At 41.1% G+C, this 18,503-nt stretch overlaps 1 protein-coding gene across 3 annotated transcripts in view; it reads right to left on the bottom strand.

Annotated features, from left to right (window-relative positions):
- The window catches only part of SASH1 (SAM and SH3 domain containing 1), a 192,639-nt gene that overhangs the window by 123,298 nt on the left and 50,838 nt on the right, over positions 1–18,503 (bottom strand). For all 3 annotated transcript variants that reach the window (XM_073337579.1, XM_073337578.1, XM_073337580.1), the window contains exon 2: positions 17,100–17,228. In XM_073337579.1, coding sequence (XP_073193680.1) covers positions 17,100–17,228 — 129 coding nt within the window. The remainder of the gene's footprint in view (positions 1–17,099; positions 17,229–18,503) is intronic.

The raw sequence follows: 18,503 nt of genomic DNA, 5'->3' as shown, positions 1-18,503 counted from the left end.
AGTCATGTATCCTGTGACTTTTCACAACCTCCGTAACTTCTGCAGTGGCCAATGTGGCTGACCCCAGGGCTGCCCAAGCAGCTGGCTCTGGGGCCAGCTGCTCAGGTAGACCTTGGGACAGCCACACCAGCCGCTGCTGGAGCAGCCCCAGGGACAGCCACACCAGCCGCTGCGCGGGTGGCCCCTGGCAGTTGTCCCAGGCAGCAGGCCAGAGCAGCTGTGGTCCCTGGCCCCCGGCAGCTGATGCCACTGGCCCTGGGCAACACTCCTCCCCACCACTTCCCAGCAACAGCTTCCCCACACCACCCCCCAAGAATTAGTCACAGGTATTTTTAGAAAAAGTCATGGACAGGTCACAGGCCATGTTTACTGCCCGTGACCTGTCCATGACTTTTACTAAACATACCTGTGACTAAATCACAGCCTTATGCATAGTCAATGGAGTGATGGGGTGTTAACCCTGACCCATGGTGAGTAACAAACCAGAAAATTAGGTTAATGCTCTCAACAGGATTGGTAATGTGTCTGGTGCCACACATTTGTTACAGATGTCAGACACCATTGAAAACTCAACAGGCTTTCATAGTCAATATATTCTTGGACTGCTTCTAGCAGATCAGTTTTATTAAAAGAGCTATTAAAGGTGCATTCTTTTATTGCCTGGCACACAGAGCAGCATTATGGTCCTTCAGAGCCCCCTCCCCTTCCACACACACACACCAATTCTATTTTCCATAGCAATGTTCAGAGGAATGCAACTCCAGATGGCTGAAAGACAGTATTATTTAAGACATTCTGTCTGCTTTCCCTGCTTCCTCTGGTATTGCTGCTAGGTGTTAAGTTAAAGGTGCCATTTCCCTCAGGTTAAAAAGGCGAGAAGTTGGGACTTGTCCTGTGTCGTTCCATTAAGTGGTTTTTGTGTGCATGAATAATACAAGTTTCTATGTGCTGTCGGGATTGCATTTTCATGGTTAAAATGCTACAGGCTTCCAATATCCCCTAAAGCAGGGCAGCACAGCATGGGGAGGAGGTGACCAGCCCTCTGTGAAGGAAGATGTGGTTCGGGACTATTTAAAAAAGCTGGGTGAGCACAAGTCCATGGGGCCGGATGCGCTGCATCCGAGAGTGCTAAAGGAATTGGCGGATGTGATTGCAGAGCCATTGGCCATTATCTTTGAAAACTCATGGTGATCGGGGGAGGTCCTGGACGACTGGAAAAAGGCTAATGTAGTGCCCATCTTTAAAAAAGGGAAGAAGGAGGATCCTGGGAACTACAGGCCAGCCAGCCTCACCTCAGTCCCTGGAAAAATCATGGAGCAGGTCCTCAAGGAATCAATTCTGGAGCACTTAGAGGAGAGGAAAGTGATCAGGAACAGTCAGCATAGATTCATCAAGGGCAAGTCATGCCTGACTAATCTAATTACCTTCTATGACGAGATAGCTGGCTCTGTGGATATGAGGAAAGTGGTGGATGTGATATATCTTGACTTTAGCAAAGTTTTTGATATGGTCTCCCATTGTATTCTTGCCAGCAAGTTAAAGAAGTATGGATTGGATGAATGGACTATAAGGTGTACAGAAAACTGGCTAGATGGTCAGGCTCAACGGGTAGTGATCAATGGCTCGATGTCTAGTTGGCAGCCGGTATCAAGCGGAGTTTTTCAACCGGTTTTGTTCAACATCTTTATTAATGATCTGGATGATGGGATGAATTGCACCCTCAGCAAGTTTGCAGATGACACTAAGCTGGGGGGAAAGGTAGATAAGCTGGAGGGTAGGGATAGGGTTCAGAGTGACCTAGACAAATTGGAGGATTGGTCCAAAAGAAATCTGATGAGGTTCAACAAGGACAAGTGCAGAGTCCTGCACTTAGGATGGAAGAATCCTATGCACCACTACAGACTCGGGACCGAATGGCTTGGCAGCAGTTCTGCAGAAAAGGACCTAGGGGTGACAGTGGACGAGAAGCTGGATATGAGTCAACAGTGTGCCCTTGTTGCCAAGAAGGCCAATGGCATTTTGGGATGTATACGTAGGGGCATTGCCAGCAGATCGAGGGACGTGATCATTCCCTTCTATTTGACATCAGTGAAGCCTCATCTGGAGTACTGTGTCCAGTTTTGGGCCCCACACTACAAAAAGGATGTGGAAAAATTGGAAAACGTCCAGCAGAGGGCAACAAAAATGATTAGGGGACTGGAACACATGACTGATGAGGAGAGGCTGAGGGAACTGGGATTGTTTAGTCTGCGGAAGAGAAGAATGAGGGGGGATTTGATAGCTGCTTTCAACTACCTGAAAGGGGGTTCCAAAGAGGATGGCTCTAGACTGTTCTCAGTGGTAGCAGATGACAGAACGAGGAGTAATGGTCTCAAGTTGCAGTGGGGGAGGTTTAGGTTGGATAGTAGGAAAAACTCTCTCACTAGGAGGGTGGTAAAACACTAGAATACGTTCCCTAGGGAGGTGGTGGAATCTCCTTCCTTAGAAGTTTTTAAGGTCAGGCTTGACAAAGCCCTGGGTGGGATGATTTAGTTGGGGCTTGGTCCTGCTTTGAGCAGGGGGTTGGACTAGATGACCTCCTGAGGACCCTTCCAACCCTGATATTCTATGATTCACTCTAGAATACATGTTCATTTGGAAAATGAATGGCTTTGACTACACCATCAAGCTTTTAAGTTTTAGTCACTGGACTGTGCTCCACCCCGCCCCCGAAAATGAAGCTAATAACTTTCATGGCATCCCTCAGGTGACAAAGATTGATCGACCAGTGAGTATCATTAGTGAGAGGAAACAAAGAAGTCCTGTTGTATGTATAAAGATTTAAGTCAGATTTCTTAAGAAGTAAATTACTAGGCCTCAGGTCTTTGCAAACGGCTATGAGGTGCCACATTTCTTTTTTTAGAGGAAATACTATATTCTTATCCTGAAGTCCACTAGAGGGTGAAAAAGGACTGTGATATTACAGTGAAAAAAGTAAAGTGGGTGTAAAAATATCTATAGATGAAGGATCTTCTGTGGACAAATGTTAGCCTGTTAAACGCAGCTTTGTGTATCCATACACATATGCAGTTATGTGTATAGAATTTAAAAAATTGTAACAATCTTTCATACAGCTTATATCTTAAAAACAGAGCTCTCCAACAGCTGACGCTAACTAAAAGGATTGCTATAAATTCTCTTTGAAACATCCAGAAAGAGTTTAGAGGTATGTACAAGAGCAAAGATAATCAAACTGCACTTCAGTGTCAGCAATATGGCACCAAATTTCAAACAATCTGCCTTAAATAAGCCATTTATCTGGGGAGCTAGAGGAAAACAGACAATCCATCATGAACTAATTTATCCGGAGAGCTGATTGAAATGTCTTCCCCTAGTCATGTTGCTTTTACTGTCAATAAAGGTAGAGAATAGGTCAATATTTAACAATTTTGCCTTCAGGTTTTCCTGAAGGATCAAAGATGGCAGAAGTAGAAGAATTTAGACCATGTCTACACTAGCCAGGAAAGGGAAACTTCATTCTCACCATTTAGAAAGAATTTTAAGAGATGCTGCCATGTTTTTCCTACTCCATGTAGGAGGGACATAAATGTGAAAGCTGTTTCCTACTGAACTTGTATGTTCCTCACTCCTCCCCCCTGCACACAAACTGGTGGCACAATGCATATCTCCTGGGAGTTTACCATCAATCCTAAATTTTAGATACTTTACACTCAAATAAATGTTTTTGATTCCCAGCTATAATTCAGGTAGCCAACAAAAAGAAGAAGGTATTTTAGATTTATAAACACATAAAAGATAACCAATCCTAGGGGTCTGGGTAACCTGTCACTGCTTAAAATAATGTGGGCCATATTATAAAAAAAATAATACTAATAATAGCCCTTTATATTCAGGAAGCTTTTACAGTTTCACAGAATTCTTCCTAGCTTTTAAATCACTAGTCACATACAGAGTCAAGAAAAAAAAAAGGCAAAATTTAAACATTTGCCATTCTTAGAAGCTAGTCTCAAGATCTGGATGCTTTAAGTATCTTGTTTCTGAACTTCAGCTCCTCACAGGTTACTAAAACTGTCTTTGGTGAAATAGGAATTGACTTTTAATTTACAAGCTCCCTGATAGCAAACTCTTGGATTAAAATTGTCTCTAACAGAGGCAGTTAATTCCTGTCTATCTAGTAACCTAAAAGGCTGGGTGTTTCAGTGAACAGGGAACAGGACAGAGACCAGGTTCCATTAGTAGCCTTGCCACTAATCTTTTTAAAAACAACAAGGAGTCCTCATGGCACCTTAGAGACTAACAAATTTATTTGGGCATAAGCTTTCATGGGTTAAAACCCACTTCATCAGATGCATGGAGTGGAAAATACAGTAGCAGGTATATATACACACAGTAAATGAAAGGATGGGAGTTGCCTTACCAAGTGGGGGAGGGGAGCAGTGCTAACGAGACAATTCAATTAATAGTAGAATACCAAGAGAGGAAAAATCACTAAGGTAACTCCCATCTTTTCAAGTACTGCGTATATATACCTGCTACTGTATTTTCCACTCCATGCATCTGATGAAGTGGGTTTTAACCCATGAAAGCTTATGCCCAAATGAATTTGTTAGTCTCTAAGGTGCCACGAGGACTCCTCATTGTTTTTGCTGATACAGGCTAACATGGCTACACTCTGAAACTAATCTTTTTGTTACCTTGGGCAAGTCCCTTCACCTCTCCACGCTCGTGTTTCCTTTCTCACCCTTTGTTTCGTCTATTCAAGCATGTCAGATCTTTGGAGGCAAAGACTGTCCCTTCCTATATATTTGTTCAATGCCTACTATAAAGAGGCCCTGATCTCTGACTATGGGCTCTGGGCACTACAGTAATACAAATAATAAATAAGTAGCTATAATAAAAAGACTTCCCCGTTGAGTCCTCTCAGGTGCTCAGATACTAGATTGTGGGTGTGGTAAATACTTGGAATGAAAGAGTATTGTTGGGTGATGGTGCTTTTGACAGGTCCAAATATCCATCTTGGCTAATCCCATTTCCCCTTTAAAAAGGAGCATATGAAGAAAGTAAAATAAATCAAAGTGATGTCACATTAATTGGCTTTATATAATTGCTTTCCTGTTTGATTATTCTTTAATTTTATAGTATTTTACGTTACTAGGCAGCACCCTGGGCTTATTTTTTTATTTATAAAAATAAAAAGAAGAATTATTATGCAGCAAACATTGCCATGTCTCCAGATTCCAGTCTTTCCACAGCCACCAGAACACACAGTTTTTTTAAAATTGGACTTTACTGTTCTGGTTGCACTCTAGTGGGAACAACAAAACTATGTCACAGGACACAAGAGAAATCCTCCTCTTTTCTATCAACAAGATCGAAGGGTTCTGTGACGGAGCCCAACTTTTTATGAATTCACTCCAAGTGCCTTTGGATTCCTCATTCTGCTCCCACATTTCCAGGAGATGAGGCCTTTCCCTTCAACAATCCTCAGCTCCTGTTGTGCTGGAACACTGAAAACAGCAGAAGAATTCTGGCAAACCCTCCAACAGCAGCCTGCAAAAGACAGACTAGCAAAATGGGAGCATGAAGCTCCCAAGAACGAACACACACACACACACACGCTTCTCCCCCACCCCCTTTTTCCTTCCCCTTTGAACAGACTAGAGCTCAGTGAGGATGGTAGTGAGCTCAGAGAAACCCAAAGAATCTGTAGTAATAGTTTGTCTTAACCAACAAATGAATAAGATTCTGATAAGCAAACATATTTGATACAAGTCACATGCACAATATTGCTCGTCTTCAAAACTGCTGAACTTGTGATTCATATTCCATTATTACACCATGTCATTCTAAAACAATGGCAGCTTCCCAGGATTCCTCTGATATTGGTCCAATATGAGGGGAAGACTGTAGTGTTAATGCAGATTGTGGTATTTCTTCTCTTTATTGATTTAAAATTATTTTAAAGAATTTACACAACAAGCTTTGGTATTAAACTGGGGTAACCACAAACAAGCCACCTGTAGTGGCTTGTACATCAAGAATGACTAGAGAATTGAATGTATAGACTACCACCTGCCACTCAAAAGTCATAACCAAACTGATCCACTGACAAACACCGAATGTAGCTCAGCTGTCCTCTCTCTCTAACTCTGGCAGACAACTGTCATTGCAGAACCATAGTAACTTCATAGAGTAAATTTCTAAGTCCATCCCCCTCGTCAATGCAGGTAATTCCCTACAGTTAATCTGAAATGCTTTGATCAGTTTTAAGTTTGCTACAAGTTGTAGTCCTACCAGTATTTCCCTTAGGAGGCTTTTCCATTATCAAATAGATCTAAACAGATAGTTTTCCTGACATTGAGTCTAAATTTTCTTTGGCTTGATTCAGATTCCTTTAGGTCCATCTTTCTTCTGATGCAAATTAATTGATTAAAGGATGTTTTAAAAGGCTTAAAAACAGAAAAGGACAGCCTACCTATTCAAGATTATGGACAAATTTCAAATGGATTAAAAATTATATTCTTAATCACAAATCAAATATATTTTATATTTAAAACAGCCAGAATTAGAGGCTCCTAATCTATATTTAGCACCTCAATACGTTCATCGATTTTTCAATTAACTGAACACTATGCGGTTGGCTTTATAGCTGTCTGGACTACAGCTCTTCTTCTGGATTGTACAAAGAATTGTTTCTCAAAGAGTTTCAGGTCTCACTATCAAATGCTTCACACTAAAGGAAAATCTATAAAAGATAAGAAAACATGGGTCTCCCCTTGCTCACAAAATTAAAAGTTTGTGACTGAGGAGTCCCAGGGTAAGAAACCTCAGAGATAATACAGAGCTTTCAAATAAAGGGAGTGTTAAGTATATTCTAGTGCTTTCACAAGTTCCAACCCTATCTTGCCTAATATATGCAAATAAAGTCCAAAAGCATGAGTTTTATAACTGATTCTTAAGATTAATTTAATTTTCAGCACAGTAATCACATTTCTGAGGTACTCATCACCTTGGAGCCTAAAAGGACCGCAAACACCACCTTTATTTCTTTGAGGATATCTCTAGGGTCATCTAATGACGTTATCCAAGTGAAAATCCATGCTAATTTCACAATGAGGTAATGCACCTCTCTGGTTTGGTGTCTATACAAGACTACCATCACCTTTCTAAATCAGGCAAAGAGAGCCATTTGGGGCAGGGATTTGGAGATGGTGGTCTACCTGCTGTCAAATAATAGAGACCTCATCAATTCTATAGTTTTGCAGTGTTATTTAACCTCTTTGCTCAACTCCAGACTCTGTATGCAACAGAGCAAAGTAGTATAATCCAATTAAAAAATTCCCATTCTACACAACTCAGGGAAACATTTAATGAGCTTTCTGAACAGGATATCTTCTGTTTTAGTGTGGGCTAGTGGACTAACATGAGACTTGAGCTAGAAGGTATGTCGATACTTCAATCACTTTCATCTAGCTAGTCTGGGTACCGCAGCATGAAGCTACTTCACTACAGGCTGCACAAGCCTGCCCAGAACCCTTGATAGTTACCCAAGCGACAGCATACTTTGCCGCAGCTTCACTGCTCCGTTACCCGAGCTAGCTAGACGAGAGCCAGGCTGAATACGTCTACACGAGTTGCATTCACACCCCGTGACTAATCTAGTCATATGCCAAATTCTTTTCCTAGCTCTGACTCACTGTCCTTGGACAAGATAATTAACTCCTGTAGCCAAAGTCTGCTCTTCGTTACACCGGTTTAAATACAGACTAACTTCATTGTTTGTAACCTAGTTGCTCTGAATTTAAAATTGTGTCATTATTGTGGTACCGTGATGAAAACTGTGGCTAAACTAGTGAAATTTCCATGGATACAGCTTCACCAGTGGTTGAAATCCAAGAGCAGATGAGGCCTTAATTTACCCATCTGTTTAAAAAAAAAAAAACCCACAAAAAAAACCACACACACACACCAGGGACAATGGCACTTAACTTTCATCACACCCTTTAGGGCTGGTAACTTAATTAATGTTTGTAAAGTGCTTTGAAGATCGAACATGCTATACAAAGATTAAATAAAAATATTTTGATAGATTTCTTGTAGGCTAGCAACTAAAGGCTCTAATTACTTGGCCTTCAATTATTTTGGTATGGTTGATAATATGAAACATATGAACTTAATATGAACATATGACTTCCAATGCTCAAATTCTTTTCTGCCCCTCACTTACATGACTTTGCAGTGGCTCTCACATGCCGTACAGCTTTAAGCTAGCTTTTCTCTCAAAGGCTGCTGTGAAGCAGGACTGTATCAGCTCAGATACTATGGTGAGGGGGGACACATGAGCACATACATAAACAGAGAGAGAGAGAGAGAGAGAGAGACAGACAGACAAAACTTTCAGTCAGTTCTCTATCTATCACTCAGAAAAAAGTTCTTCCACTTATTGTTTTCTTATCACCTTAATTTGTCTTGGACAAAGCTTCTCTAATTTGATTCTTCTTCTCTTTGATTTCTTGTTCCTGCTTTATCTAAGTCTTTAGCTTAACTCCCCATATAGACCTAAACCAACTGATTACAGTCGTCTCTTCAAGGAATTCTGCAACAACAGGTAGCAGACAGATTTAAAGCGATTATTATTAACCAGCGTTTTTAATGGGGGCAGTCTCACATTCCAAGTGTTGCTGCTGCGAGATTTACCATTAGGAAAGAATTTATTCTAAATCCCCACCTCATTTTGCCTGTCATGCCCAGCAATACCGGAAGTTCTATCAATTAATCCTTTTGCTAAAATGATGAAATTCAATCCTTTTGCAAAGTATTGCCAGTTCATATTCACATATATGTATATAATATATGTCATTACTTCCATAACCCAATTTACTTTAATAACCAAAAATTAAGAGGTAGGGACCTACCGGCCATAGTAATCTCACATTGCTTTGCTTCCTTATGTAAGATGCAAAACTTATTATAGTATAAATAATAGGGGAGCGGGGGTCTTAGTTGATAGTCATTCATTTTTTTATCTTGGGGAATGCAAAGATTGCATGACGACTTTGGTTACTGATCAGTCTCTCCAAACTAACTTCTATCTCCCTACAATCACAAACTACCTTGTTTGATACGGAACTGTCTGTGTCTGCTTCAGACGACATTGCCAAAAATAAAGGATTTACACAATGCTATAAAAGATCAAGAGATCAAAGGAGTGTAACTGTGCAACATCAGAATCTATATCTCAAAGAAGAGAAGGGACAGAGGCAAAAGAGAAACCAATCTCCTTGAGTTCACAGATGGAAGTCTCTCTCCCTCTGGGCAGCTTTATTGGAGGGACAAATCTGCTGGGTGGGGGGGAAACATATCCAGATGTTCACAAATATTCACAATGTGGTTCTAATTTGTTTCAGAACACACTCTCGAGGAGGATCCGTACATTTCTTGGGTGACCCACAAGGCTGATACTGGTGCTACAGCTACACATTTTGAATACCGGAGTGAGTTCTGAACATTTATCTAAAACAACATCTTTATTATTCCTCAAGGATCAGAGGCTTTGCTAATTTATTCAGAAGCTTAGGAAACACAGAAGCAAGTGCGGGGCTGGGCTGACATTTTGAATCTCTATTGTAGGTCAGAGTCAACATATGTGGATACATTGACTGAAGTGTTTGAGCAACAACTCCCGGGGTGAAAGAAGGAATCTGCTAACAGAGTTGTATTTAACTTTAAAAAAAAAAACACAACAACACATTGTTACAAAGGAAGGGAAAAGCATGGATGTGCTGGCGAGGGATTACATTTTCCTAGGAGATTCCATTCTTTGTTTTAGCACCTTCATCTTAGACCAGATTCTGATACTCTTCCTCTAGTCTAGCAGCACTCTGTTCAACAAGGATATCAGACTTTGGCCCAAACTGATTACAAAACCACTAAGAAATCTCAGACACTGAACCATCAAATGCACATTTTAAGTAAATATTGGCTGCCATTTTATTAGACCCTACTCCTCCACGTAGCCACTTTATAAATGCAACCACTGTATCTAGCAAGTCATCAGTACTAACCCATCTTTTCCTGCAGCTGGGGCCACCTACTCACAAGTAGTAGCTGTCTGAAAAACATTGGTACATTGCACAGTGTTCCGAGATGCTGATGAATAACTCCACAGCATTCTGGAAGCTCTCTTACCCCCCTCCCCCCCTCTGTGGCGCCCGCTTGCATTTGCTATCTTTCTCAGATTAGTGTCAATCTGACTGGCGTTTTGGAATTCTTCTAATCATATGCAAATGAGAAATAAACCCAGCTGCATACCACAAAAAGCGTGTTTGTTGTAGGTTTGGATAGTTATTTTAAAGAGATGTCTTCCTGTCTGCTTGTTTATTTTGTATTTATTTTGTTGTTGTTTCTTATTTTTACAAAAGTGGTTTTATTCCCGTAATGAAATTTACCTGCCATTTTTACATTGGGTAACATGATTGTTTCCTTTTTGTTATCTCCTACATGGGGGACGGGACACAGAAGGAATTGAAGTCACCAAACCCAAGTTTTTTCTCTATCAAGTCCTCAGGTTCTGATTAGATTAGATCACAGAGTTAATAAAAATCCAGTTTGCCGGTGCCAGCAGATATGCAACCTTTCTAAGGCCAAACAGCACAGTGAGAACAAATTCAATTCATTTTGGTTCAAAGTAGAAGTCCTGCTGAATTTAAAAAAAACAAGAAAATCACTAGAGATGGTGCTATAAGATTGAAACTAGTAGACAAACCGGCTTACATATCTGGAGGGATTCTGTTACCATAATTACTAAATAATATTTGATAAATGTGAGCTACCTATTTACACCACATATTAAACAAAATGGGGGAGGGGGAGGAGAGACTTGAGTAAAGGAGAGTTAAGACTAAGTATCTACCAGTCACTAAAGAGAACCATCCCTTTTGGGGATGTCAAAAAAATGCAAATGCTAGAAAACCTGGAAATGCCAAACTGAGGTTATACTTCAAAAAAACAAAACAAAAAACCCCCACAAATATAAATGTATGGAAATGTGTAGTTAAGGTCCCCAAAATAACCATTACTCCACATCTGCCAAATTTCCAGCCTGTACAGCCATCTCATTTTGCCTGCAAAATAGATGTGTTTTGCTTAAGGAGTTTTAATAGGATTCTAAGGTAGGATTGATCAGGTTTTTTTCCCCCTGCATTGGTTCAGCTCCAGCAGAGGTAGCAATGGTGGTGCTAGCATAGAGAAAGTGCAGGTGTTTTTACCACCCTTTTATCTTAGGCTCTGGTTCAGCATGGTACTTAAATACATGCCTTGCTTTATTCCCATGCTTAAAGTCAGGCATGTGCTTAATGTTGAAGCAGAGCCCAAGTGCAGTCAGATGGCATAATGCTAAAAATGCTTGGCTCCCTGTCTACAGCTTCCATTGTTCCTCCTACTGGTGAAGAAAAATGCTCATGAATTTTACTAGTGTAGATAAAGCCTAAGAAGTTGTGTGCCTGGGGCTGCCAATACATTAAATCCACATTACATCCATCATATACAGGCACAAACCATTTTTGAACTAGTTTGCAGCAAATAAATTCTTTAGAAGTTCAGGTGTTCCACTACTTCTGCTTCATGTGTGTGTGTCTGACTAATAAGGCTTGCAAACTCTCCACACTTATGAAGGTTTTATCTGCGTGTTCTGTACAGAGTTCGTCTTCTGTTCTCTACATTTTTTTTTAAACAAACCCAAATGTTGTTTATATTTTGGGGAGCCCAGTGCAGGAAACAAGACAAAACAAAACAGTGAATCCTGTTCCAGTGAAATGGAAGCATCCCAACAGTACTAACCAAAGAAAAAAAGATAATCCTGAATTTGAAGAGCAGAGACAACCAGTTTCGTGGTAAGAAACACCCATCTACTTTAGGAGACACTGAATTTAATATATGTGAACAGCAGAAACAAACAGAACTGGGCAGAGGTGAAAGACAGACGGTCCAGTCCATCGCCGACTGTACCAGCAGGCGGCAGCTTCCCCAGGCCAGCGATTTAAAGGTCTCGGGGCTCCCAGCAGCAGCCAGAGCCCCAGACCCTTTAAATTGTGGTCAGAGCCCTGCTGCTGGAGCCCCAGAGTAGTGGCGGTGGCCGGGAGCGGGGATCGGGCGGTGATTTAAAGGGCCTGGGGCTCCTGGCTGCCACTACCACAGCAGAGCCCCTGGCCCTTTAAATCGCAGTCAGAACCCCATGGTAAGGGCCCAGGGCTCCGGCAGCGGGGCTCTGGAGGCAATTTAAAGGGCCCGGGGCTCAAGCCACTGCTACCGCAGCTACTGCTCCGGCAGGGATTTAAAAGGCCCACGGATTTAAAGGCCCCACCCCCACCCAGAACTCTGGTGTACCGGTAAGTCCTTTAAGTTACTTTCACCCGGAACTGGGTATAATGCAGGTAGGTACTTTAACACACACAGTTCCCTAAATACACATCAATTGTGGCCTACAACATACATGGCCATTCTAATCTGGGTATCTCTTGTGCAAAGACTAGCTCAATTAGCCTCATCAACAACCAGTATGGTAGTTCTGTGATATGGCCAAACATTCACTAGAGAGTGGATGATCTCATTTCCCATGTGATCTAAATCCATCTCTCCAGAGGTGAAAGCTAATGAATTGACCTATTTGTGCCATCTTCCCCCACTTTTCCTCGCTGCACACAGAATTTGTGAACCAACAATTGGTGCCCAGCACCTTTCAGAACTATGCACATAGTCACAGTGGCATACAAAGATTACATACCCTAAGTGTGCTGGTGGTGAAAAAAGGTTTTGTTTTGTGTTCATTTGTATTTTCTGACATTATACATGCGCGCACGCGTGTGTGTGTGTATGTGTGTATATATAATATATATATACACACACACACTCACTTTAAGAACATAAGGGATTAGGAGGGTGGATTTACAATGTATATATTAAAAGATACTGGATATCCATATGAAAATATTTATAAGAGATTATTAAAAAGGAAAAACGAAAGTGGCATATCTGTGTTCCTTATTTATTGCTTCTCAATGACATCCGTCTTTAATTTGAGCAGCTTACAAGTCCAAACATTTTTCTCATTTGCAGGTGACAAGCACAAACTCAATCTATCTGAATCTCAAGCTGTATTTTCTTTGCCTTACAGATCATCAGCCACAATAGAGATCCTGGAATCAGAACTTAGCTGGTGATTGTCGGTGATGGATGACAATGTATGCTCTTTCACAGCTATATCATTTCTGTGGTGCCCTGCTGACAGCACTACAAACTTGTTTATGTCAGTAAACTGAGCAGATACATCTCCAAAGACTCAGGGGAAACAGATATGAGCAGTAACAAGGTGCCATTTTCAGAGTCATTTTTCTGTCCATAACTCCATTTTAACAGATGTCCAGTTGAATATTACCAGTGATCCATCCATTACAGGCTTGAAAAGCCACAATCTATTCTGTCTGCAGTTTTCCCCAGCCAAGAAAACACATGGTGTGCAGGAACAGGCCAAATGTTTGCAAACGTGGGTAACTCCCTTGCTGTTCACAAACACTAATGCCCCCAAACCCAGCATATTCGCCATTATAAAAACAAAGGCAAAAATCCAAATGCAAAATACAGTTATTGTGGTTAGGGACCAACTAAAAAGCCTTGATAACATTACAGTTTGGAACAATAATCCTTGTTTATAGAACGCTGCTTTCCATCTATCTGCAGCCGCCATCCATCTGCAGCCACCGCTCTGTTGATGCAAGATATACTGTTCTCCAGAACAATTTCGCTGTGTGCTTTTTGTTCCAAACTGGAGCAGGACATCCAGATCAAAATGGACATGGTCTGATAGGCATGGCTGGAGAGCTGATTACAGAGCAAAATTTAGAACTAAGATATCAAAACTTTCTCCCCAGAAAATTAAAACTCTCAGTATATAGGGCAGCACCAGTAAAGAGTCCATCCTTTCGGATTTCTTCCCTTCAGTGACTGGACTTCAAAAGACAATGACTTTCATCTGAACAAGTCACTAGGATCTATACATAACTAACAAAACTGTGCCATCTTCATTTACCTGTATGTTAGATCTCCATCTCCACCCTTTGTATTTTAAATTATAAGATCACTGTGACAGATCATCTGCATTTATAAGACCACTCAGCACAGTGAGGTCCTAGTCCTGACAGGAGCCTTTGGGTGCTTCTGGAACATACATTATTAACAATAACTTGCACTAAGCTTAGCCTACACAGGTTATGACATGTGCAACCCCCTACTTAATAAGAATAGCTTTTGTAGTACAGTGGCAGGCTAAAACAGCCCTAAAAGAAAATTCGGCAGCAAGCTGTGGTTAAAATCTCAGACAAAAATGAATGGGACACTATTTCTCCTGTTTTCTGGGTGCTCCTCAAGCCACTTTCATCTGCTCTTCAATTTAAATCAACTCCAAGCTTAAAGCAGAGTTGTAGATAGTAATATTAATCTATTAATCAACAATGTATTACTGACATGACCCTCACCTGCTCCTCATGTACCCTGCAAGTAAAGTTTGCAACCACAAAAATTTTGCTGCTGTCAGCACTGCTGGGACAACATAGCTGTGGAAGAGTGCATTATCAACAGAATGGCTAGCTGATGTCCCAAAAACTTTTATCATTGTACTGAGAATGGATGTAACATTAAATTTGATTTTCAACCACTAGGCTCTCTCTACCTAGCTCGTAGGGCTAACAGTTCAAAAAAAGTTATCCTTTTTATTCATAAAGTGAGCACATTTGACGCAGAAGCCACTGAAAGATGCCATTTTTGCACAGCCACTTTTCAGACTAACTTCCCTTTGAAAGCAACAGCTGGTGAAATCACTCACAGATCTGACTTGCATTAGCTCATATCTTTTTAACCCACCACGAAGTTCTGCATCTTTGATGTGAGCTAATTAAGCTCAGATGGCTTTCCCCAGACTGCTTTCTGGAGCTCTGGAATGAAGAGAGCCAAATTAGGCCCATCTGTCTAAATGGAAGGGAGTTCTCTCCAGCCAGAACGCATGCTTCGTTACCCAGCACAGAAGCTGCCTTCCAAAATTCCTGAGTGCCAGGAAGGAGATTTTATAACTGTCAAAGCTTATCTGGAATAGTCACTAAGGCAGTTTGGAAGACAGCATGGTATCTCGCGATTAGATTGAACCGCTAAACTGTTCCATTCACTTATTCATGCAGAAGGCTCCGCTGTTTGCACGCTGTGGAATGTTCCATACGGAGCCCCCCGCAACAGAGTTGCATGCAAATCTTAAACATTCAAAACTTCAGCATGAAAGCTTTTTCTTCACAGTTTTTAATTTGTTACACCATGGTAATCATGCTAAAAATGAAATATTGTTTCCATTTAAAAAAATAAATCAAGAAGGATTAACTAACTTCAGTTGAGCACAGGAGGTTATTTTCTTATGGCCGGATTCTGAAGCTCTTCCATTTGCACAACTCCCACTGAAGTCAATGAGAGTTTTTTATGTGGCAGGGCTGCTGGACTCAAAGAAAGAAAGCAGCCCTATGTGGTCCATCTCATAAACCACAACTGCTGCAGCAACAGAAAGTCACTAATTGCTCCCAGAGTCACTTGGCTGTCTATACTATGGATCAGGTGGAGGTGGGGCGGGGAGGTGGGGAAGGGAAAGATGGTAGTATTCTGCTTCTCTGTGCTATTAAGACAGTAAATACATGCATCCAAAAGTCTACAAACCAAATTCAGGAGGCTCACAAGCCTCCTCTGCATGTTAGGTGTTTCACAATATTGGACTATCTGAAGGGGTGAATGGTCTTGCAGTGAAAGTACAGGAGTGAGAGTCAAGTGACCCGAGTCTATTCTTGGCTTTGCCACTGGCTTGTGAATCAACAGCAAGTCATCTGCACCTCAGTTTACCTGTACAAAATAGGGATGCTCCACTGCATAGTAGTTTTGTCTGAAAGGCCCTTTGAGATCTCTGGGTAGATGGCACTATAGAGGTGTAAAGTATTAATGTGACAGCATATACTCCTATGTCTTTGATATGTACTATAAGACATCACAGCTGTTATGAACTAACAGTGATTGACTTCACTGCTCATGGTATGTAAGCTCTGTGTCTTTGCGAACTACTTTGGTTTATTGGTTCCTACATTTATTACTCAAACATTATCATGACAAAATTAAAAAAGCCAAGGTCCAAGGTTAAGAAACATTACTGAAGTGATCCCAACATTCTGTGAAATTTTAAGACCTGAACATGTTTCTATACAATAGAAGGATTCTTACTGATACTCTGAAAACCTATAAAAAAAACCTTTATAATGAAAAAGTATTATAAGTAATAATATTTACTGTACATTCCACATAGGTATTTGTTCAGCAATCAGGCTAACTAATGTAAACAAAAGAAAAGAGGAAACAATTAGCAATTGCCAAACAACGAAAGAATCTCACTTAAATTTTAGAATGGGCTCTTTTGAGAAAAAGATTTTCTTTACAATAAAAACACAAAAGCACTCTGACAACTGTGGTCCATGCCTACATCCGTTTCAGCTAGTGTGGAACTATATGCTTCTGAAGAGACAGACTAACTTCTCTGGGACTCTACTGTATCCTAATGCAGGACCAGTATCTGTGTACAGACTGCTTCAGTTTGGGAGACCTGAATAAAAGACAACATTTTACAGTTGTGAGGAGCTACGTTTTAAAATAATATAATATAGGGTTTAGAAACGAAGTTATATTTCCTAATAACCATACTGAAAACATCCTTGAGCAAAGAAATAACTAATTTCTCTCATATTAAAGCAAGCATTTTCTTCCATCTCAGTCAACTTCTGTAAGGAAATCTGTGTAAGCAAAAAGATACCAGTAATAAGCTAATGCAATCTGCAACCTAATGAATAATATCAATAGACCAATCCCACTATTTCCCACAAAAATAATTAAGACCTTCAGCTTGGAAGTGTTCGTCTGTGGGCACCCGTGTGCGCTCTCAGCCCTATTTCCCTGAGCTGCAATGCTGAGTATTCCATCAGTAGCGTATGCAAGAAATGCCTGGGATGGAAAGTTGTAGCTGCTCCACTTACCATATCAAGGTCTTGAGAAACCCTCCGTTTGCGCAGCTCCTCCATCCTCTCACACACATCAGTAAAACAGGTGTTATAGTAATCTGCGTACTGCTGTGCCAGGTCATCAATGTTACCCAATGACCCGTCCTATGGAGAAGACACAATGAAAACAAAAGCTTAATCAAAGTTAAAAAACGTCAGATTTGAAAAGTAAGCACGGTGATTACACATGAAATGGAATTATCAGGCCATCTTATTAATATAAAATTTACTGAAATTGTCATTGCTCAGGGCTGTGGCTTGCTTCTTTAGAGTGAGTGTTTTCTATTATATTACTGATGTGGAATGGACAAAAGCTGACATTATGGCAGCTAAGGGGCATACCTTTGGCATCACATTCATTCCTGAAGCCCCCTTTCATGGATTCCCAACCCCTTTGTTGGAATAACCCATATCCAGCAGGGATTTCCTTATAGTTCCTCTTCTGGGCAATGGGGGTTGCTGCACCTTCTCTGCAGGCCACTCCTGCTCTCCCTGCAGGGTGGCAACCAGAAGAGCAGCTGGTGAGCACAGGGTGTGGGTGTTCACATACTGTGAGAAGGGGGCCATGCAAGTGTCTAGGTCATACAGACAACAGCAACACCTGGCAGGGAAATAATGACGCCCAAGAAACTACTACTCCAGTCCATTCCTTGCTACACCAGGCACTCCAACACATATCCAAGCTCACTTAGGTGTCTTAGGCACCCAGCCACTCATCCCACCACCAGCCTTCAGCCTAACCCAGCGGTCCCAATTGAGAACATTTCCTTCACTGCATATACCATTATTTGCTGGGAGTGGCTCTGTTGTCTCTGACAATAGTAAACAACAACACTTCAATCATCATACTCTTCACTTACAAGCACAATGAGCAAGACTGCAAATTGTCCCAGTACAACCATCATTAACAGGCAAAAAGAAAAGGAGTACGTGTGGCACCTTAGAGAGACTAACAAATTTATTTGAGCATAAGCTTTCGTGAGCTACAGCTCACTTCATCGGATGGGTCTGATGAAGTGAGCTGTAGCTCACGAAAGCTTATGCTCAAATAAATTTGTTAGTCTCTCTAAGGTGCCACACGTACTCCTTTTCTTTTTGCGAATACAGACTAACATGGCTGCTACTCTGAAACCTGTCATTAACAGGCAAGTTTCTGTCACCCATAAGGACACTACTAGTTGACCATTGTATCAGAATTTAGATGTTAGAAAAGGACAGAGAGCACAGCCAACATGACCCATTCTCCTTAAAACATTTTTTAACTTCTGCTATGAAAATCAATAAAGCTGGAAATAACAATCTAGTGTTAATCCACAAGATATTTCAGAGGGGAGTCCTGCTGCCTCGCTCTGACACGATTTCATCAATACTGCATCTCTA

The sequence above is a fragment of the Lepidochelys kempii genome, chromosome 3 (assembly GCF_965140265.1).
Source record: "Lepidochelys kempii isolate rLepKem1 chromosome 3, rLepKem1.hap2, whole genome shotgun sequence".
In the NCBI taxonomy this organism is placed as follows: Eukaryota; Metazoa; Chordata; order Testudines; family Cheloniidae; genus Lepidochelys; species Lepidochelys kempii.
Note: the sequence above shows the minus strand (reverse complement) of the source record. Positions and strands in the feature narration are given on the sequence as shown.